The sequence below is a fragment of the Parambassis ranga genome, chromosome 15, assembly GCF_900634625.1.
Source record: "Parambassis ranga chromosome 15, fParRan2.1, whole genome shotgun sequence".
Lineage (NCBI taxonomy): Eukaryota > Metazoa > Chordata > Actinopteri > Ambassidae > Parambassis > Parambassis ranga.
Genome location: NC_041035.1, coordinates 22,059,430 through 22,082,708, shown reverse-complemented (window position 1 = coordinate 22,082,708; position 23,279 = coordinate 22,059,430). Strand labels below are relative to the sequence as shown.

The following is a 23,279-nucleotide window of genomic DNA, read 5'->3' as shown; positions in this document are numbered from 1 at the left end:
CGCGTGTGTGCAGAACTCCTCATACGGCCCGCCCACTAAACTAGAAGGAAAGACTTTACTGAGTTTTTTAACACACCACAAGGACGTGTGCCATGGCAAGAGGGCATTATACAGAGAGGGTGCCTGCAACAGCGTGAGATGTCCGGCGATGAGTTGTGAAAATGCGACATTAAAAGTAACAATAGCAAAGATTCAGTGTTTGTGCCTTATGACCACATTTGCACATCTACTGTGTTCCAATGTGCCTGCGATACTTCAAACTGTCCGGTGATGAGCTGTGAAGATGCGACATTAAAAGTAACAATAGCAAAGATATACAGACACTGTTAACGAGCCTGTTATGCCCGGGTATGTAGGAGTATATAGAATGGTAATAACAGTCACCATCTGGTATGTGTGAATGGCTGTCTGGAGTTATTGGTGACAAATCACCCTGACTTGCCTTTCTTTCTTTCTTTTATTGCTCATCATGCAAAACCGGTATGGTCTTATCTAAATCTGTTGAATCAGCGCTGTTTATACACCTACCTATATACCTGGAGAGGCTCTTGCGCTTCTCCACTTTCATCACGCCCACAATAAATTCCGACCAATCACAGCATGGTTGCCGCACAGCCTTGAAAGACAAAGTTCGGCCCGGACCCTGTGCACAGGAGTGCGGATCAGCGGGCGGTCAGAGACAAAAAATGACGTCATTTTGTGGGCGTAACGTCTGCAGGGGGGGAAAATGTCTTTGTCTCGCGGAGTATGGATCCAGCTTCTCTCTCTGCAGACACACACCTCTCTCTCTCTGCAGACACACACCTCTCTCTCTCTGCAGACACACACCTCTCTCTCTCTGCAGACACACACCTCTCTCTCTCTGCAGACACACACCTCTCTCTCTCTGCAGACACACACCTCTCTCTCTCTCTCTGCAGACACACACCTCTCTCTCTCTCTCTCTCTCTCTGCAGACACACACCTCTCTCTCTGCAGACACACACCTCTCTCTCTGCAGACACACACCTCTCTCTCTCTCTCTGCAGACACACACCTCTCTCTCTGCAGACACACACACCTCTCTCTCTCTCTCTGCAGACACACAACTCTCTCTCTCTCTCTGCAGACACACACCTCTCTCTCTGCAGACACACACCTCTCTCTCTCTCTCTCTCTGCAGACACACACCTCTCTCTCTCCTCAGCTCCTCCTGCAGACACACACCTCTCTCTCTCCTGCAGGACACACACCCTCCTCTCTCTCTGGGGCAGACACCACAAACAAACACCTCTCTCTCTATGCAGACACACACCTCTCTTCTCCTCTCTCTGCAGACACAACACCCTCTCCTCTCTCCTCTCCTCTGCAGACACACACCTCTCTGCAGACACACACACCTCTCTCTCTGCAGACACACCCCTGCGTCTCCCTCTCTCTCTCTGCAGACACAGGCACCTCCTCTGCTCTGCAGGACACACACCTTCTCTCTCTCTCTCTCTCTGCAGACACACACCTCTCTCCTGCAGACACACACCTCTCTCTCTCTGCAGACACCACACCATCTCCTCCTGCCAGACACACACCTCTCTCTCTCCTCCTTCACAGACACACACCTCATCTCTCTCTCTGCAGACACCACTCTCCTCTCTGCAGACACCCACACCTCTCTCTCTCTGCAGACACACACCTCTCTCTCTCTCCTCTGCAGCCACACACACCTCTCTCTCTCTCTGCAGACACACACCTCTCTCTCTGCAGACACACACCTCTCTGCAGACACACACCTCTCTCTCTGCAGACACACCTCTCTCTCTGCAGACACACACCTCTCTCTCTCTCTCTGCAGACACACACACCCTCTCTCTGCAGACACACACCTCTCTCTCTCTCTCTCTGCAGACACACACCTCTCTCTCTCTCTCTGCAGACACACACCTCTCTCTCTCTGCAGACACACACCTCTCTCTCTCTGCAGACACACACCTCTCTCTCTGCAGACACACACCTCTCTCTCTCTGCAGACACACACCTCTCTCTCTCTCTGCAGACACACACCTCTCTCTCTGCAGACACACACCTCTCTCTCCAGACACACACCTCTCTCTCTGCAGACACACACCTCTCTCTCTCTCTGCAGACACACACCTCTCTCTCTCTCTCTCTGCAGACACACACCTCTCTCTCTGCAGACACACACCTCTCTCTCTCTCTGCAGACACACACCTCTCTCTCTGCAGACACACACCTCTCTCTCTGCAGACACACACCTCTCTCTCTCTCTCTGCAGACACACACCTCTCTCTCTCTGCAGACACACACCTCTCTCTCTCTGCAGACACACACCTCTCTCTCTCTCTCTCTGCAGACACACACCTCTCTCTCTCTCTCTCTCTCTGCAGACACACACCTCTCTCTCTCTGCAGACACACACCTCTCTCTCTGCAGACACACACCTCTCTCTCTCTCTCTGCAGACACACCCTCTCTCTCTCTCTCTGCAGACACACACCTCTCTCTCTGCAGACACACACCTCTCTCTCTGCAGACACACACCTCTCTCTCTCTCTCTCTCTGCAGACACACACCTCTCTCTCTGCAGACACACACCTCTCTCTCTCTCTCTCTCTCTCTCTGCAGACACACACCTCTCTCTCTGCAGACACACACCTCTCTCTCTGCAGACACACACCTCTCTCTCTGCAGACACACACCTCTCTCTCTGCAGACACACACCTCTCTCTCTGCAGACACACACCTCTCTCTCTGCAGACACACCTCTCTCTCTGCAGACACACACCTCTCTCTCTCTCTCTGCAGACACACACCTCTCTCTCTCTCTCTGCAGACACACACCTCTCTCTCTCTCTCTCTCTCTGCAGACACACACACCTCTCTCTCTCTCTCTCTCTGCAGACACACCTCTCTCTCTCTCTCTCTCTCTGCAGACACACCTCTCTCTCTCTGCAGACACACACCTCTCTCTCTCTGCAGACACACACCTCTCTCTCTCTCTCTCTCTGCAGACACACACCTCTCTCTCTGCAGACACACACCTCTCTCTCTCTCTCTGCAGACACACACCTCTCTCTCTTTCTGCAGACACACTCTCTCTCTCTCTGCAGACACACACCTCTCTCTCTCTCTCTGCAGACACCACCTCTCTCTCTCTCTCTGCAGACACACACCTCTCTCTCTCTCTCTGCAGACACACACCTCTCTCTCTCTCTGCAGACACACACCTCTCTCTCTCTCTGCAGACACACACTTCTCTCTCTCTCTCTCTCTGCAGACACACACCTCTCTCTCTCCCTCTGCAGACACACACCTCTCTCTCTCTCTCTCTGCAGACACACACCTCTCTCTCTCTCTGCAGACACACACCTCTCTCTCGCTCTCTCTGCAGACACACACCTCTCTCTCTCTCTCTCCAGACACACACCTCTCTCTCTCTCTCTCTCTCTGCAGACACACACTTCTCTCTCTCTCTGCAGACACACACTTCTCTCTCTCTCTCTGCAGACCACACAACCTCTCTCTCTCTCCTCTCTGCAGACACCCCCCTCTCTCTCTCTCTCTCTCTCTGCAGACACACACCTCTCTCTCTCTCTCTGCAGACACACACCTCTCTCTCTCTCTCTGCAGACACACACCTCTCTCTCTCTCTCTGCAGACACACACCTCTCTCTCTCTCTCTCTGCAGACACACACTTTCTCTCTCTCTCTGCAGACACACACTTCTCTCTCTCTCTCTCTCTGCAGACACACACCTCTCTCTCTCCCTCTGCAGACACACACCTCTCTCTCTCTCTCTCTGCAGACACACACTTCTCTCTCTCTCTCTGCAGATACACACCTCTCTCTCTCTCTCTCTCTCTGCAGACACACACTCTCTCTCTCTCTGCAGACACACACCTCTCTCTCTCTCTCTGCAGACACACACCTCTCTCTCTCTCTCTGCAGACACACACTTCTCTCTCTCTCTCTCTGCAGACACACACTTCTCTCTCTCTCTCTGCAGACACACACCTCTCTCTCTCTCTCTCTGCAGACACACCTCTCTCTCTCTCTCTCTCTGCAGACACACACCTCTCTCTCTCTCTCTCTCTGCAGACACACACTTCTCTCTCTCTCTGCAGACACACACCTCTCTCTCTCTCTGCAGACACACACTCTCTCTCTCTCTCTCTGCAGACACACACTTCTCTCTCTCTCTCTCTGCAGACACACACCTCTCTCTCTCTCTCTGCAGACACACCTCTCCTCTCTCTCTCTGCAGACACACCTCTCTCTCTCTGCAGACACACACCTCTCTCTCTCTCTCTCTGCAGACACACACCTCTCTCTCTCTCTGCAGACACACACCTCTCTCTCTCTCTGCAGACACACACACCTCTCTCTCTCTCTCTGCAGACACACACACCTCTCTCTCTCTCTGCAGACACACACCTCTCTCTCTCTCTCTGCAGACACACACACCTCTCTCTCTCTCTGCAGACACACACACCTCTCTCTCTCTCTGCAGACACACACCTCTCTCTCTCTCTCTGCAGACACACACCTCGCTCTCTCTCTAGACACACACTTCTCTCTCTCTCTCTCTGCAGACACACACCTCTCTCTCTCTCTCTGCAGACACACACACCTCTCTCTCTCTCTCTGCAGACACACACACCTCTCTCTCTCTCTGCAGACACACACCTCGCTCTCTCTCTGCAGACACACATCTCTCTCTCTGCAGACACACACTTCTCTCTCTCTCTCTGCAGACACACACCTCGCTCTCTCTCTGCAGACACACACCTCGCTCTCTCTCTCTGCAGACACACACCTCTCTCTCTCTCTCTCTGCAGACACACACACCTCTCTCTCTCTCTCTCTGCAGACACACACCTCTCTCTCTCTCTCTCTGCAGACACACACCTCTCTCTCTCTCTCTCTGCAGACACACACCTCGCTCTCTCTCTGCAGACACACACTTCTCTCTCTCTCTCTCTGCAGACACACACCTCGCTCTCTCTCTGCAGACACACACCTCGCTCTCTCTCTCTGCAGACACACACCTCTCTCTCTCTCTGCAGACACACACCTCTCTCTCTCTCTCTGCAGACACACACTTCTCTCTCTCTCTCTGCAGACACACACCTCTGTCTCTCTCTCTGCAGACACACCTCTCTCTCTCTGCAGACACACACCTCTCTCTCTCTCTCTCTGCTGACAACACCTCGCTCTCTCTCTGCAGACACATCTCGCTCTCTCTCTCTGCAGACACACACCTCTCTCTCTCTCTGCAGACACACACCTCTCTCTCTCTCTCTGCAGACACACACTTCTCTCTCTCTCTCTGCAGACACACACCTCTCTCTCTCTGCAGACACACACCTCTCTCTCTCTGCAGACACACACTTCTCTCTCTCTCTCTCTGCAGACACACACCTCGCTCTCTCTCTGCAGACACACACCTCGCTCTCTCTCTCTGCAGACACACACCTCGCTCTCTCTCTCTGCAGACACACACCTCTCTCTCTCTCTCTCTCTGCAGACACACACACCTCTCTCTCTCTCTCTCTCTGCAGACACACACACCTCTCTCTCTCTCTCTGCAGACACACACACCTCTCTCTCTCTCTCTCTGCAGACACACACCTCGCTCTCTCTCTCTGCAGACACACACCTCTCTCTCTCTCTGCAGACACACACCTCTCTCTCTCTCTCTCTCTGCAGACACACACACCTCTCTCTCTCTCTCTCTGCAGACACACACCTCGCTCTCTCTCTGCAGACACACACCTCTCTCTCTCTCTCTGCAGCGGACCTGGCGTCTTGGCGATTTAATTGATTTTAACATTCACATTGTACTTGTAGGGACTATTTTCACCGGCTGGAAACATACCTGCAGATTTGAAGGAAACGCAGGTCAGTATTTCCAGTGTTTCCGTATGCCGGGGGAAGATGTGGAGGTCGTTTGATGGTGTCAAAGTTTGGATGAGGCCCAACCCTAGGTCCCCCTGCCTCCGCCCCCTGGCACCTCACCACTATTTGAGGAGTACTGCTGTAGACCACGAACAGGAACAAAGTCCTTTTAAAGCATTTTTATTATTAGTTTTGTGGTTCTTACAATATTGTACATTTGTTAATTTATACAAGAATTCACATATTAACAATTAATAAGTCACATGTGATGAATGTTGCTGTGATGATGCAACAAGTGGTTGATCAACTGACCCGCCCTAAAAAAACCCACAAAAGTAAAACGGAAAACCTAAACTGAGCCTCTCACTCCAAGGAAAACCTGATGTTTAAATAGTTTCATTCTCACAACAGACAACAGAATGAAGTGACATCACACTGCACACTACCACTCACCGCTTAAAGACAAAGCAGAACATAAAACCTGCTGCTAATTCATATGGAGCGTCGTTTGAAGTGTCAACCTAATTAATAATGAGTTATTCATCATCATCAACTTTGTCCTGATCAATCAGCAGACACAAACACATCCCTTGGGAACAGATGGAGAGACCTGTCAATCGCCAGATGAGTGGGACTTCCGAACCGACTTCCTGTTTTTGTCCATGGCAGGAACCATGATATCAGGGGTACTGCCTCTCTCTGATTGGTGCACCGAGGGTCAGAGGTCAAAGGTTAGAAGACCCTGTAAAAATCCCTGAAAGCTGACTGAAGCGCAGCACTACTCAGGAAGCAAGAAGCTGATTGGTTCAAGGAAGGGTTTGGTATTAAAAGGGGTCAGAGCAAAGGCAGAGAGCCAATCAGGGACTGTCTCTGTGAGTGTAGGTGGGCTGAACATCACAGATGCTGCCAGTCAATGGCAACCAACGTCTGATTGGCCTCCTGGGCGTGACCAATAACCTCAGCGATGCCATGCTGCCGCCATAAACGCTCAATTTTCCTGTAACGCTCCAAACACAGATGGAGAGGGTTCCCCCGTCTGCACCAAACAAACATAGGGAACAAACGGCTCATTCATTTGTGTAATTACTGTTCACAAATGAAACCACACAAAGACAAACACACACTTACTTGAGCCCCTGGTCGGTCTCGCCATAGTCATCGAGGTATGGAGGGGGATAGAAACAGCCCTTTGTTTTGCCTGCCACAAACAACACCTGACTCTCCCTCACCCTGCAGACACAGTCAGAGCAATCAGTAAAAAGTGCTAACATGCTAACATGCTAACATTAACCAGGCTGATAGAAGCCAATGAGCTGAATCAAAAACACACGAGGAGTGGTCAGTGGGAGGTGGTCCACAGAGGGCGCATGGCGTCACAGCAGACCTCTGACCGCCATGTTACTCACTGGACATGTGTGAAATGATAACGTCCTCAGTGTCTTGTAGGTTACCTGAGGAAGAGGCCGAGGCCGGCTCCACAGGTGAAGGTGTGTGCGGTGCAGGCACCGACATCCTCGCCATCCACCTCTGTCTGACAGCAGTAACTCTGAGAGCACAGCATAGAGCCGCAGACCAGGCAGAGCGTGGGAGCCCGAGACTTATCGCCACCAGACCGTGGACACCTGCATGAGGACACACACGTTATCTACAGGTGATGGCCATGCTGTGTGTGTGTCTGTGTGTGCGTGTCTGTGTGTGCGTGTGTACTGACGTGCGTGTGTCTTTGTGTCTGTGTGTGCGTGTGTACTGACGTGCGTGTGTCTTTGTGTCTGTGTGTGCGTCTGTGTGTGTGTGCGTGCGTCTGTGTCTGTGTGTGCGTGTCTGTGTGTGTCTGTGTCTGTGTGTGTCTGTGTATGTCTGTGTCTGTGTGTGTACTGACGTGCGTGTGTCTTTGTGTGTGTGTGTGCGTCTGTGTGTGTGTCTTTGTCTTTGTGTGTGTGTCTGTGTGTGCGTGTCTGTGTGTGCGTGTGTGTGTGTCTGTGTCTCTGTCTGTGTCTCTGTGTGCGTCTGTGTCTCTGTCTGTGTGTGTCTGTGTCTCTGTGTGTGTCTGTGTCTCTGTGTGTCTGTGTCTCTGTGTGTCTGTGTCTCTGTGTGTGTGTGTCTGTGTCTCTGTCTGTGTCTCTGTGTGTGTCTGTGTCTCTGTGTGTCTGTGTCTCTGTGTGTGTCTGTGTCTCTGTGTGTGTGTCTGTGTCTGTCTGTGTCTCTGTGTGTGTCTGTGTCTCTGTGTGTGTCTGTGTCTCTGTGTGTGTCTGTGTGTCTGTGTGTGTCTGTGTCTCTGTGTGTGTCTGTGTGTCTGTGTGTGTCTGTGTGTCTGTGTGTGTCTGTGTCTCTGTGTGTGTCTGTGTCTCTGTGTGTGTCTGTGTCTCTGTGTGTCTGTGTGTACTGACGTGAAGCTGGAGGCCTGGTTGATCAGGACACTGTAATCTTCTGGCAGGTCAATCAGTCGGTTTGACTCTCTGGGGAACCTAACGATGGATCCGTCTCCTTGCATCATCTGTCTAACATCTGGATGACAACACCACCTGAGGGCGCACACAAACACACAAATGAGTAATGCACACAAACAGGCAGAAGCATTAGGACTGACGGTGTAGGTGTTACCTCTGTATGAGTGGTTCCAGCAGCACGTGATGATGCTGGTAAAGGAGCAGCAGGTTGGAGGGCAGACTGAGGTAGCTGCACAGCGCCTCCCAGTGACCAGGGCCTGCAACTACACACAAACAATTGGAACTGTCCTGCTATGATGGTGTGTTGCTGTGAGTTGCTGTGTGTTGCTGTGTGTTGCTGTGAGTTGCTGTGAGTTGCCGTGTCTTGCTGTGTGTTGCCGTGTGTTGCTGTGAGTTGCCGTGTGTTGCTGTGAGTTGCTGTGTTGCTGTGAGTTGCTGTGTGTTGCTGTGTGTTGCTGTGAGTTGCCGTGTGTTGCTGTGTTGCCGTGTGTTGCTGTGAGTTGCCGTGCGTTGCTGTGTTGCCGTGCGTTGCTGTGAGTTGCCGTGTTGCTGTGAGTTGCTGTGTGTTGCTGTGTGTTGCTGTGTTGCTGTGTGTTGCTGTGAGTTGCTGTGAGTTGCTGTGTGTTGCCATGTGTTGCTGTGAGTTGCCGTGTGTTGCCGTGAGTTGCTGTGAGTTGCCGTGTGTTGATGTGTTGCTGTGTGTTGCTGTGAGTTGCTGTGAGTTGCTGTGTGTTGCCATGTGTTGCTGTGAGTTGCCGTGTGTTGCCGTGAGTTGCTGTGAGTTGCCGTGAGTTGCCGTGTGTTGCTGTGAGTTGCTGTGAGTTGCTGTGTGTTGCCGTGTGTTGCTGTGAGTTGCTGTGTTGCTGTGTGTTGCACGGTGAGGACGTGTGCATTCACCCAGCAGGTCAGCAGGGGCAGCTGCAGAGTTCAGATAGTGGAAGAAGAGGGCAGCAGCACGAAGGAATGGCAGGATGCCACCTTTAACACAACGCCACAGCTGCCATCCAGATGTCACCTCTGGTAACACACTGACACACAAAGCAGATTTACTCAGATGTATTACCACTGCGGCCTGCCTGTCTGCGAGTGTGTGTTGTGCTCACCTGCCCAGGTGTTTCCGCAGGGTGCTGTAAAGCTGACAGGCGAGCTCCTCCTCCTCTGAAACCCCGCTGTCCTGATCCATGCACACCTCCTCTGCACGGGTCGGACAGACAACAGGTGAGAGAGCTGCTTCCTATTCAAATACCTGCAGGCTGTCTATGATGTGTGTGTGTGCGCCACCTGTGGTGGAGGTGAGCAAGATCTGAACAAGGTGAGCCACAGTGACCAGGTGAAGGAGGTGGAGATGGCCCGAGTCCACCACACTCTGTCCTGATTGCTCCAGACAGTGGACAGAGTTGTAGGACAGCACACTGTAGACCTGCCGGGGGGGGGGGGGGGGGGCACAGCTAGTTAGACTGAATTAAACTGGTTTGGCTGATCATGCAGTCCTGAGACTCACCAGCAGGTGGAGCATGTCGATGGTCAGGATACATGGAGTGTTTTCTACCTGAGAGTCAGGAACCAGGGCTGCGGCGCACAACATGGTATTTACAACAGACTCCTTATTCATGAGTGAGTGAGTGTGTGTGTGCGTGTGTGTGCGTGTGTGCATACCTGCAAATAATGTAATGAAGTGAGTGTGAACAGTTTTCAGTGGAGCTGAAATCCAACAGGCTGAACTGAACCTAGTGAGAGAACTCAGACAATCGTCCTGCAACACACACACACACACACGAAAATCATTACATTTAAATTTAACATGTCTCAGAAATCGGCCCACGTCCAAAAACAGAAACTGTTACCTGTCTGCAAGGTAAACTTCCAAACAATGGCTTCTCCTCGTCCATCAGGAGGCGCTCTGCAAGACACACAGCATGACCTTTGACCCTACTGATTGTGCATCTCTTCCTGGATGGTGTGTGTGTGTGTGTGTACCTATACTCTGAATGGTGTAGGCACAGGTGGACCAGCTCAGCACTGGAACTCTACGGTCTTGCTCATTAGGGTTCACCTTCAGTCCCACCTTGTAAGTGGACATGCTGAAGGTGGTGATCATCTCGCTGACGCCGCTGGAAAACGGGTTTCTGTGGGACACATCACCGATGACATTATCACCGGCTGACAGCGGCAGCAGGCCTTTGATCGGGGGTGTTAGTAACAGACTCACTGTGGAGTGAAGTCCACGCTGAAGCCATCTGGAACAACTGGCTCCGCCCCTTCTGCTGCACCTGAAACAGACATACAACGATGAGCACAAACCCCCTCAGACGGGCCAGGCTTCTGCCTTCTAAATGTCTGACAGGTGACTGACTGTCGGATGGCTTCTGGTGACTGGAGTGTAGCGCTGTTATCTGCTGACTGGTTGTCCTAAGCCACGCCTCCAGACTAGGGTGATCAACACTAGAGAAAGAGAACCGGTTACAGCAGTCTGTCTGCTGGTCACATGACCCAGGCGTGCTCAGATGAGTCCGTACCTGCGGACAGGTGAGTGCGCGTGTGGCAGCAGAGGGATCACAGTGTTGCTCAGACACTCGCACAGAGGACAGAGAAACTCTCCGTTTTCCACGTCGTAGCTTGTGTGACCTCTGAGGCGCTGCTGCCGCCTCTGCTCCTTCATCTGCACTGCCTCAAAGTACCTGAACACACGCATGTAGTGAGCTGTGATCAGCCTGGCTGGTTACACAGAGTGCAGCTGCATTGTCTTACCTCTGCCAACAGGTGGCATGCATGATGTGTCCACAGCTGGCCGTGTGAATCCCCAGAGCCAGATCAGGGTGCATGAACAGAGGGTCGTGACGCTCTGAAACACACGTTCACATTTTCATCAGCAATCTGGTGACCATCCAAACAATGTCAGACACGGGCTCCACCCACCTTGGTCGGGCAGGCAACAGCGGCGGTTCTTGGACAAAATGGTGGATCTTTGAACAAATGCTGCCAGCACCATGGCCCTGCCATGACCTCTGACCTCCTGCTCCTCTTGACACAGGATACAGGTCACCAGTTGTCGGCGTTCAGCCCCTACTGACCTCCTGGGTCCAACACACACTTGAGACATGCAGGCAAGCTCCGAGCTGGGAGGACTAAAGAGAGGAATCGGGAGAGAACGCTGTGATGTTCTTTGATCAGTAAGAAGCGTCCGTTCCGTGTCCCCAGGTGTACCTGTGCCTGTACCTGTGCTCTGCAGCAGCTGACGTGGAGGCCTCCAGCTCCTCCAGACTTTGCTGGAACAGTTCTTTGTTCTCATTGATAAAATGTTTCTGCATCTCAGACATTTGAGCCATAATCTTCTCCCTGCGGAGACGAGCCATTTCTGCCTTCCTCTTCCTCTCTGCCTTGTCTTTGTCTCTCACCGTCTGCACAAGGGGTCATCACTCAGTCAGTCACTCACCCTGCACTCAGGTTCATCCAGTCATCGCAACAACAGGAAGTTATCAGGGTCTCACCTCCTCCAGGGCTCGTCCCTGGCTGATTGTGACAGCAGAGGCAGATGACGTTCGTTCTCTCATCGTTTTGATGTTGGACACCATCTGCGCAAACAAAGAAGCACATGTCTACAACACCAGCTGAATGATCTGACAGCAGCATCCAGACAATGGATGGGACATCAGCAGGTACCTTGAGGATCCAGGTGATCATGTCTTTGTGGACCTCAAGATGAGGAGCATTCTGCAAACTTTCTAACAGAGCCAGGACGCTTCCTGAAGTACTGGGAGCCTCACCGGGACCTGGACACATACACGGCTTGATGTATAATAATAATAATAATAAAATGATAATAATTCAGAATGTCGCTGAGTGTTTGTGTGTGCTGACGTGTGATCTTGCAGGTGTAGTTGAAGGTGATGTCATCATCTCCGCTGCTGCTCTCCAGCTGCTGCTGCTCCTCCAGCAGAGCCAGGCCAACCAGGTGCAGCACCTGCCGGTGTGAGTTCAGGACCACATCAGACAGAAAGATCCATCGGTTTAACAGGATTAATTCTGGAAGCTCAGACTGATCACACACTGTGACTATTGTTTACTAATGGCACAAAGCAACACAACATCACATCCAACGCACTGCAGGCTCAGGCATAGTGAGGCCAGCTGGGCTCAGTTACTAGTCACATCCTAACCTATGTCCTTCCCTTTGTGTGTGCCTCATTGTGGGTACATGTTTTTTACACCTTATATCTTTTGTACTTTTTTGCTCTTTGTTCTTAAGTTATGTGTTGTGGGGGGTGTATGTCCAGTACACATGGCAGGATTGGCGTTAAAGCTGACTAAATGCAATCACAGTGGATAAGATGTATGATATCGGACAGCGTAGATTTGAGCTAACAACAAACGATGTAACACTACAGAGCTAATGTGGATAATGATGCAACATTCATTTTATACCAATACAAATTAAACTAAACTGCCTATAGTCCACATCACCCCAGTAACTTTTGACAATGCATTCACTCAGTCTGTGTTTTGGTAGTAATAACATTAGCAATCAAGCTAAGCTTCGGCAGCGGGCTGTAGCTTAGCTAAACTTTAAGCTTCTTAAAGTCTAATGATAATTTGCTATCATGTAAATACTCAGCAACACAAAAACAGCTGGAGACAACAGGGACCTGACTGCAGTTCACAAAGCGGCCACAAGGGTCACTAGTAACACAACTTTATTCATATCTTCAGATCTTTATGACTGATGTTGTGATAGCACGAGTCTCACCCTCTGCAGCATGGATTCAGTCCAGCCCCCACCGCTCGGCTCTACAGCCCACTGCAGCACGGTGCCCTCCACAGCTAGCAACACGTCACACTGCAGCAAATTCACCAGGCTGGCAAACAGGGGGCAAAGAGCCGGGGGGAGAGGAGGGGGAAGGGCTGTAGGCACACAGAAACATGTTACCACGGTGACTGGACGGATGCATGTGAATGTGACAGACAGGTACGTTTACCTGTGTCCTCCCCATTCTGTTTCCTCAACTTCCTCTGAGCCTCCTCAGCCTGCAACGTCATACACACCATCACCATGACGACACACCTCCAGCGCCCCCCCTATTATTAACCCCCACACTGACTACATGAGCAGTGACCTCACCTTGGACTGGTCTGCTCTGCTGTAGTGATGGAAGTACAGGTTGAAGTGTTTGTTCCACTCAGGTCGCAGCTCATAGAGCCCGCGGCCCGTCACTCCAGGCTTCCTGCAAACACACAGAAGCCGTCAGTATTACATTGCAGAAGCATCTTTAAGGTGGACAGTTAAGGCAAACGTATGGAAAAAAAAACAAGCTTACTTGAATGAAGCCACACTGTCAATGACTCTCTCCAGACCTGTTTCCTTATTTCCCTAAAGAGACAAAGACAGTCTTAGACAAGCTGTTGGTACGCACCAAGGACAGAGAGCACAGAGACAGACAGGATAGACTGTAAGGAAAGAGATAGACTGAGAGATGAAGGACGGACACAGCAAGACAGACACACAGACCAATGGACGGACAGCTCCGTGTCTCACATTCTCTGGCAGAGCCTTCACCAGCTCGCTGTGAGCCATCGGTCTGATCGAAAGCTGGTGGATGATTTCTCGTCTGACCTCATCGAATGGCTCCACCTGACCGACGCCTGCCACATAACGCTCACCTGAAAACATGATGACAGCTGCTGAGCTGTTCCACCAGTGTGACATGTCTGACTTTTGTTTTAGCACAGACTCACCAACAACCATGATGATGAGATGGAGCATCTCTTCGATGAGAGTGTTCTGCTGAACCAGGTCCTGTGGAGCAGGCAGAGTTACTGTCTTTCCGATTCCAGAACAGTGTCTGTGAAGTCCTTACTGACCTTGTTGGCCTCTCTGTATCTCTTCCTGACATCTGTGGTGCTGAAAATATGAAACAGTTCGAATCGACTCAGGACGATCATCAGAAAATGGTTGGGATCCATCATGGAGGCCCCCGCCTGTATCCAAACATAAACAACAGATAAAGGAGTCAGCGGAGCTGGCAGGGTCAGTAGCACGTCAGTAGATCCCCGGTGTACCTGGAGCATGATGATGTCTTTGTCAAACATCTCCACTCTGCACTTGACGTTGTGGTAATAGTAAATCTGAAACAGATATACAACATAAATAACAGCTCCATATCTGCACTAGCCTATCCTGATCCCAACCAGGCCTCACCTGGTTGATCAGCGAGAAGCCATTTCTCCTCCACATCCCAGCATGCACCTGTGCACACAGCACCAAGCAGCGGAGGGGGAGCTCAATGAGCAGGGGGGGGCTGAGTTCACCCTAAAGACACATCAACAGTGATCAATTGATCCGATCGACTTAACACTTGCTACATGTGTCGGGACAGATTCCACTGATGCTTCGATCTGACTGGCTCAAGGTGCGAGGAGTCCATCGAGTTACTGACCAGTGGGAGCTGCTCAGGGAATCGAGACGCCACCTCCGTCCTGCTGAGGAGCACGTGTAGCCCTGAGGAGAGGAACATTCAATATTAGAGTGATCATTAAATGATCAAAAGAACAGGAGGTTAGCGTGTGTGTTTACCTGCCAGCAGCCTGCAGACCGGCAGGTGTATGGACACATTTTTCCTGAGACACCTGGTACCTGAACGTCTCTACAAAGTGACCAGCCAGGCTCAAGGTAATTGGCTGCTCGCCGTCTGGGAGACCACTGTGACAATGACTGAGCGCACTCAGACACTTTCGATATGCCTCAATCAGCACACGCTCCTGAACAAGAAGCAGAGTTAAGCTGGGAGCAAACGGAAGCACAACCAATCAGTTATCGGTTCTATAACATGTCGTAGCCTCACGTCAGTGAAGCACCACTCCTGGATCATGGAAATGATATGAGTAAGTTTCATCTGTAAGGTGAACGCTGCCTCCCACTCAGGCTCCATCTCTATGTGCTGTCCCACCTGTCTCACCACTGGATCCATGCCCTGGGACAGACAGACAGACATTTACAGTCCAACAGGGAGCAGCCACACAGACCTTACGGTGTGTCCCAACCTTACCTGCATATCACCTTCAGCAGCTCTAGAAAAGCATCCAGACCTTCTAAAAACTTGAGTCTCAGCTGATCACTCCACTCAGAGGGGGGACTGATCAGGACGTACCTGCACACACAGGAACTGGTTCAAATAACATCTATAACTGTTTCACCACTGGTCTACCACGGATCCATCTCCAGTCTATCTCAAGTGTATAACTTTTGGCTCACTTGAGGTCTCCAATGAGGCTCTGGACCCGGCCAACTTGAAGGCCTGCTGTGCGGTGTAGCGGTCGAATTGGAACGCGCCCCTGCAGGTCTCTGTGACGGAGGTGGTCCCACAAACGTCCTGATGATGGTGGTCATCAGGTTCCCTCGACCATCAGCATACGGGCCTGGAGCATACGCACACACACTGTTCTTTAAAAACAAAGCAACTCCTGCACTCCTGCGCCTGATTAAGCTGGTCCTCAAACATAAAATAATAAAAACACATTTAGTGTGATAACTATATTAGTGATCAGAAGTTACAGGAGGATCATATGTTTGGGATGATCAAACCAACATTACTGAAGTTACATGATTCAGTTTCTGCAGATGACTCATGTTTACTGTGTTGTGTAAAAGTTTGGAACCTGCTTGTTTATTTACTGAAGACAAAGTGGTTTTAGAGGAGGAGTGAGGAGCAGCTGGGCGTTTGTCTCCTGCAGCGGCTGCAGTCTGGACTCACCAGTGACGGGACGGTGAATATTTGCACTGACAGGTCAGTGATGGAGAACTCACGGTCGTGGTCATCTTTCACGTAGTCACTCTGCAAGCGTTCATAACTCTACCAGCAGGAGAGAAAGGGGGGACACAGAGAGAGAGAGGTGTGTGGAGGTGCAGAGGAGGAGGGGACGTACTCACCATGGTTGGGACGGTGAAGAGCTGAACAGACAGTGAGGTCACTGACACCACTCGCTCGTGGTCATCCTCCATAAAATCTGTCTGGAGGCGTCTGTAGTTCTAGAGGGGGGGGATGACATTTCACCTCTGGGTCAGAGGTCACTGCTGCTGGGGCCACCAACCCCCACCCGCACCCCCCTACCATTGACCGTGAGAAACAGTCTAAGATGTTCTTGGTTCTCTCGGGTGGTTCAACTAAGTGCTGATGACAGTCAGCCACAGACATCTGACCAGTTTCTATTAGTGACTGGGGGCAGGGACCCAGTGTGGACCAATGTCTCACTGGAGAATAATGTAAAAGGAGCAGAGTAATCACTTTCACCATGGAAGCACACAACCACAACCCTCCACCATTATTCTCTCTGAACATTTGGATGCTTCAAGCTGAGTTATAACATTAACAATATAACAGTAACATTTCCCCCAGAGTTCAATGACAGGAAATTGATGGGCATGAAACATCTGCAGATGCAGTAAAGTTTCTGTCACTCAAAGAAAAGCATCAAACCTCATTTTGATATCCTTTAGGCATGACATGCGTATTTTAAAATATTTTCTGATTGATGTTTGCTGCCTCGCTGTGAGTCAATCTAAACAGTCAGATGGAGCAGAAGCATGACTGATACATTAATCGAGTGCATGAATCAGGGCGACCGATCAGATCAGGTGTATGGATCAGCTGTTACCTTGGCAAACTGGATGGCAAAGATCTTCTTGTACTTGAGGTCCATGAGAAGGCTGTTCATGAGCAGCTGGTGGTAGATGTTCCTGGCTCCTGCGAGACAGGGCAGAGGTCAGTGGTCACCTTACATGGTGCAAATTAATACGTGATCATCAGTGCTCATCAGAGGTCAGTAGGTACCTTTCCACATCTTGGAATCATTAAGCATCAGTCTGTCAACAAGTGACGAGTTCTCTCCTTCTGAACCTTTCTGCAGGCCAACCTGACACAAGACTCTCCTCAGACCATCTGAAACAGTGACAACATGAGCGTGGACAGAAACAAACACAGGGACTGGGTCGATGAAGTCCAGACATACCAGAGTACTGAATGATCTGTCCCAACCAGCTGAGAGCCTTCAGAGCGAAACACTGGTGCGCCACAACCGACGAGTGCATCACCTGGACCCTGAGGGGCTTCGACTGCCGGCTGGTGTTCCTCTGAAGGGTGGAGTCAAGACAAGGAGCTTCAGCATTCAGAGTGGCTCAGTACTGCAGTCAGTAAACAGGATGTTAATACTCACCACAATGACAGACTTGGCCTGTTCACAAAACTGGAAGTCTCCATATCGAACCGACTTCCTGCCCTAAATGCACACACACACACACACGTACCCCAGGTAATTCCAACATGTTAAATCCAAGAGTTTAAAACTGAGGCAACTCTGTATCTGAAGCATTTTCTGAAGAGTTTTTAAAACTCCAGTACTTGTTGTAGTACTTTGTGTGTGTAGTGATGTGTGTACTGACATCTCTGTCGACCGTCGTGGCAAAGCTGACAGCTTCTTTCTGGCTGCAGTTGACAGCTTTCTGCAGCGTGTAGATCACCTGCTCATACGTGTGGACTTCATCGTTGAACAGCATGCAGTAGTAGGTGTCTCCTCTGTCCCTGCACAGACACAGAGTATAAATACTTCCGGAGCAAGGCGTTTTCCCTTCTCTGCTTCAACTGTATCACATACATCAACCAGAACGGTCAGGGCATGTGTGTGCGTGAGTGTGTGTGCATACAGCAGCTCCAGCCCTGCAGGGAGTTGCTCCTCCTGCTCCCATGTCAGCAGGTCCACAGAGTACTTCAGGATGATGGAGAAGATACTGTAAGCACGGGCAACCTTATCAGCCGGCAGCTTAGCAATGGGATCCTGAGGGGACAAATAGCACAGCGTAAGAGCCAGAGAGGGAGGAAGGACACAGAGACAGACAGCTGTCTCACCTCCTCTGTGTCTCTGTTGGTGTCTGTTGGAGTGTGTTTCTGGCAGTAAGGACCCTTTTTCCAGGCTTCAGTATCCCCACAGTCACAGAAACCTCCACCTCCTGAAGTAGTCATCTGCAACACATACACATTTTTGATGTGACACTAATCAATCCTCTGTAGCAGAGAGAAGCAAAATGTCCTCAGAAAACCGGAAGGCCCCGTTCATAAAACTGAAGACAATAAATACTCAAAATAAAATGAAATCCAGCAAACACACTGTCACTGGCAGCTGCCGCTCGGTGCTCTGCTGTCACCATCAACCACTCTTTGTGCAGCTGACAGCTCTGACAGGCAGGAGGGCACCTGTGTGCATATGTGTACTCACCCTGTATCGGTGCTCTCTGTGAACACTGCCGAGGAAACACTGCATGCACAGAACACACGTGGGGTCGGCCGCACACTCCCTAAAAACACACACATAGGTCAGCCCCTGCTCAGAGACAGCTCTGTGCTACCTGTACATTAGTGTCCAGTACCTGCAGGAGTAGGTGGGCTCTCCCACCTTAAAGACATGGCCACACAGCGGTGACGGCTGGTTGTTCTCCTGCAGAAGTGCCAACCCTGCCGCTGGCTCCTCCCCCAGCAGGAGCCACTCCAGAGGAGCGAGAAGGAGCAGCTGGCATGCAAGCTCCTGCCGCTGCTCCTCCCTACTGCCACTGCTGCTTGGCCCCACACAAAGGATTCTGGGTACATACAGTGCCAGGTGATGGTACACCTCCTTCTGCAGGTCGGGTGCTGCCAGCCATTGCTGAGGAGGGAGAGACAGGTTAACGGTTCAACTTGATCGACGTGTGGTTGCTGGGTCAGCATATGATCATTTAGGTCGCACACAGTATTAGAGCTTTTTACTGAAGGAAAAGGAAGCTCCTGCACCCTGATGAAGCCAGGTCACCTTTAACCCGCGGCACACATCAGCAAGGCATCAATAGCCTTGGCTGTAGCTAGCACTGAGTCAAACCTAAGCACAGTCATCCGAGAGGCAGCCGCCCTCACGGTTTATTGATCACACAGACCTGATCTGCAATCAATCCACCTGCTGTTTGCTACATTGGTTTTTCTGTTGACTGAATATATGAACGTTACCTTCTCAGCCCAAACTCACGGCAGGTAAGCGAACGTCACACTAAGGCGCTGCCAACGATTTCAGCACACAACAGAGTGACAGTCAGCTGAGAGGTGTCAGCAGCAGAGGACAGAGGACATCTGACAGCGTGTGGAGCTGCTACTGCTTCCACACAGAGAACATGCAAACTGAATGGTCACATGACTGTTTCGCGGTTACTTAGTGGGCAAACATTGTGTTTTCATCCCAGAAAAACATCTTTTCAGGTGTGTTTCTGAACATTTCCGAGTGTCCAGGGTAGCAGGCTTCTCCTGCACTCATAAGCAGCTCAGTTCTCTGAGGGTCGGAGCTGGAGCAGCTGACAGAAGCCTCACTGTGCCCTGCAGAGTCCCACACGCCTCTACACTCCAGCCTGTGTTGGCACTGTACTGCTTCAGTAGACTGTTACAGTTTCCAGGCAGTGTCTCGCTGTTTTTGATGGTTAAACGTTCAATAAACGCTTCGAACACGTTTGACTGTATAACATGCACACAGGTGAGGTCGAGGTTTGACCTGACAGAATCCGTTTAGACCCGTTAATCTGCGCCAGATGTTTAACACACCTCTACGAACAGCTAGATTGACCGATAGCATTAGCTTTAGCCAAACTGAAAAACAAGCCGAGCTGGAGGCAGATTAACTCCCGAAAACTGCGGTGATCTGTGTGCAGAGCCGACTGACGCCGGGACACACCCCCACGGAGCAGGCAGAGCCGTCGGCGCCAAGGCCCGCTTACCGACGCGGTGTCTTTGGCAGAGAAGTTCAGGAATTCAGCACATAAAGCAGACGGCAGATCTCTGTCGGACTCGGCAGCCGCCATCTTTCCTTCCTCTGTTCTGTGGCTGCTGAAACAACAAGAACCCGGAACCGGAAATGATCAATGTTGGGCGGGCTCACCCACAGCCGGGGAGGAGCCGCCGCAGTTTTTATTGACAAGTGTCAAACACAAGCGGCCACCGCGAGGCTTTAACTGATTAACCCTCATGCGTTGTTCGGGACATTTTTGTCCTCTGAGAGAAATTTTTCTGTTTATTTTGGCCATAACTTTGTCAATATGTGGACAAATTGAATCATTTTTCCTCAATAAGCTTAATTTTACATAATTTTGTTAATATGATTTTAAAATTTTTCATAGGTCAACGGTACACTGTGGGCAAATTTTACCCCCTAATGTGTTGTTCGGGGACAAAAACGTCCCCTAACTTTAACGGTTTTAAAAATATATTAGATAAATATTTTTTTGAAATTTTTTTTGCATAGCCCTTTTAATTAACTTCAGTTCTAATCAACAGTAGTGAAAAATCATTTTCCCCCAGGATTTTAACCCTTTAATCACCAATTTTATAAGGGGTGGTGCTGAAAATTGAAAAAAAAAAAACACACAAAATGGCTCATTTTTAATAGAAAAGGTGAATGTGGACTGGATTCTTTTTAACCTTTATTATAGTCTTGGTCATGTCAAACATCAGTAAAAAAATTGACTTTATTGCATTATTAGTTTTTGCACAGCACTGGATTTTCTTTTTTTCTCCCATTTTGTCCCATAGACTTACATTATAAACACACTTTTTTTGACTGCACAGCCATGGCACTAAATAATCATGCATTCTTGATTGTTGGTGGTTTACCCTGTTGGTAGGAGGTAACATTTGTGATTTTTACAGTTAACAACTTAATTACCATATTAACCCTTTACCTGCAGGCCTGTGCTCATGTAGTGTAGTTTCCGGCTTGTATATGGAGTTATAGGGAGTATTTTAGCACATAATTGTGTGTCTACACACTGTGTGTGTATGTTAGAGAGGAAGAGAGCCATTTGCACACTGTCAGGGAAGGAAAGTCAGGAAAATAAAGTTACTAAGTAAGTGAAGTGTACCTAATTCAGACGTACAACGGCAATGCAATAGCATGTAAAATGAAAACATCCAGGAGTTCTGGCGTCTGAAGTTGTGGATGGGTAAAATAGCTGTTTTTTTTTTTTTTTTAGCTTTCGGAAAACACGTCCTCCAGTAGAGTGACTTTACTTTTAGGTTAGTGTCTCAGTTGAGATCACTGAATTAGTCTAAGTGAGGTCTAAGTGCCCCTTTCCATGGTGTGTTGCGCTCCACACGACCATACGTACATGTGCATGTTACTAAATAGACACCATAGATAGATAACTTGATAACATAATAAATAATCATTGACTAACCAATCTAATCTACAGTTTAGTCCCCTACTAAAATTAGTATTAAAAGTAGTTTAGTAAAGTAAAGTAAAGTAAATTTGTTGCAGCCCTAAAAGTAAGTGCCGGGCCCTTGATGCTGAGAGGTTCAGACTAAACAAAACAAAAACACTAGTGGACTTGCATGCATCCTCCTGGTCATTTAATGGTGACAAGAGCAGCAAGCAGCATGAAGAGAGGATTCACCTGTGCATGAGTGAAGGATTCACTTGTGAACGAATGAAGGATTCGCTTGTGAACAAGTGACGGATCTACTTGTGCAGCCTTCACAGCTTCACAGCCTGGCCCTTCATAGAGCCAGGCTGCACAATCATTTCCAGAGATTGTGCACAAGTGAATCCTCTCTTCATGTTGCTTTCTGCTCTTCTCACCATCAAATGACCACAAGGTCACATGTAAGACCACTTGCCTTTTTGTTTTGTTTAGTCTGCACCTGTAGACATCAAAGGGCCACACGTGCATAGCAACACTTTCTTTGTTTTTGTTTACTATGAAGACTCTGTGGTTGTGTGTACTCACAGATAACAAGATCAGTGTGCAAATGGCTCTCTTCCTCTCTAACATACACACACAGTGTGTAGACACACAATTATGTGCTAAAATACTCCCTATAACTCCATATACAAGCCAGAAACTACACTACATGAGCACAGGCCTGCAGGTAAGGGTTAATATGGTAATTAAGTTGTTAACTGTAAAAATCCCAAATTTTACCTCCTACCAACAGGGTAAACCACCAACAATCAAGAATGCATGATTATTTAGTGCCATGGCTGTGCAGTCAAAAAAAGTGTGTTTATAATGTAAGTCTATGGGACAAAATGGGAGAAAAAAAGAAAATCCAGTGCTGTGCAAAAACTAATAATGCAATAAAGTCAATTTTTTTACTGATGTTTGACATGACCAAGACTGTAATAAAGGTTCAAAAGAATCCAGTCCACATTCACCTTTTCTATTAAAAATGAGCCATTTTGTGTGTTTTTTTTTCAATTTTCAGCACCACCCCTTATAAATTGGTGATTAAAGGGTTAAAATCCTGGGGGAAAATGATTTTTTCACTACTGTTGATTAGAACTGAAGTTAATGAAAAGGTCTATGCAAAAAAATTTCAAAAAAATATTTATCTAATATATTTTTAAAACCGTTAAAGTTAGGGGACGTTTTTGTCCCCGAACAAACACATTAGGGAGAAAAAAAGAAAATCCAGTGCTGTGCAAAACTAATAATGCAATCAAGTCAATTTTTTTACTGATGTTTGACATGACCAAGACTGTAATAAAGGTTCAAAAGAATCCAGTCCACATTCACCTTTTCTATTAAAAATGAGCCATTTTGTGTTTTTTTTTTTCAATTTTCAGCACCACCCCTCATAAAATTGGTGATTAAAGGGTTAAAATCCTGGGGGAAAATGATTTTTTCACTACTGTTGATTAGAACTGAAGTTAATTAAAAGGTCTATGCAAAAAAATTTCAAAAAAATATTTATCTAATATATTTTTAAAACCGTTAAAGTTAGGGGACGTTTTTGTCCCCGAACAACACATTAGGGTAGTGTTTGCGAACAATGCATGAGGGTTAACGTCACGTAATTAACTAACGGTCATTTCTGCTAGCCATGCTAGCTAGCCTACCTGACTCAATAATATAATAATAAAAAGGTCCAGTTTATCTAACAGTGAA

The 23,279-nt window shown here is 49.0% G+C and overlaps 1 protein-coding gene across 1 annotated transcript; it reads right to left on the bottom strand.

Moving 5' to 3' along the window:
- Positions 1 to 6,055: 6,055 nt before the first annotated feature.
- ubr2 (ubiquitin protein ligase E3 component n-recognin 2) lies at positions 6,056 to 20,229 on the bottom strand. The gene is given in 51 exon segments (XM_028423807.1): positions 6,056 to 6,927; positions 7,020 to 7,121; positions 7,343 to 7,513; positions 8,279 to 8,413; positions 8,493 to 8,601; positions 9,236 to 9,366; positions 9,442 to 9,532; positions 9,620 to 9,758; positions 9,840 to 9,907; positions 9,995 to 10,091; positions 10,183 to 10,238; positions 10,316 to 10,464; positions 10,548 to 10,608; positions 10,692 to 10,780; positions 10,855 to 11,016; positions 11,087 to 11,180; positions 11,255 to 11,463; positions 11,555 to 11,736; positions 11,827 to 11,910; positions 11,999 to 12,108; positions 12,197 to 12,299; positions 13,083 to 13,237; positions 13,312 to 13,360; positions 13,455 to 13,557; positions 13,651 to 13,703; positions 13,869 to 13,993; positions 14,069 to 14,129; positions 14,195 to 14,311; positions 14,393 to 14,458; positions 14,532 to 14,642; positions 14,770 to 14,831; positions 14,907 to 14,943; positions 14,945 to 15,091; positions 15,175 to 15,303; positions 15,390 to 15,480; positions 15,585 to 15,618; positions 15,621 to 15,657; positions 15,659 to 15,691; positions 15,693 to 15,727; positions 15,730 to 15,748; positions 16,084 to 16,182; positions 16,985 to 17,073; positions 17,161 to 17,268; positions 17,339 to 17,459; positions 17,543 to 17,605; positions 17,769 to 17,907; positions 18,030 to 18,160; positions 18,232 to 18,345; positions 18,599 to 18,677; positions 18,750 to 19,021; positions 20,112 to 20,229. Coding segments are annotated over 51 exon segments (5,247 nt in total). The 5' UTR covers positions 20,196 to 20,229; the 3' UTR covers positions 6,056 to 6,785.
- Between the last annotated feature and the right edge of the window lie 3,050 nt (positions 20,230 to 23,279).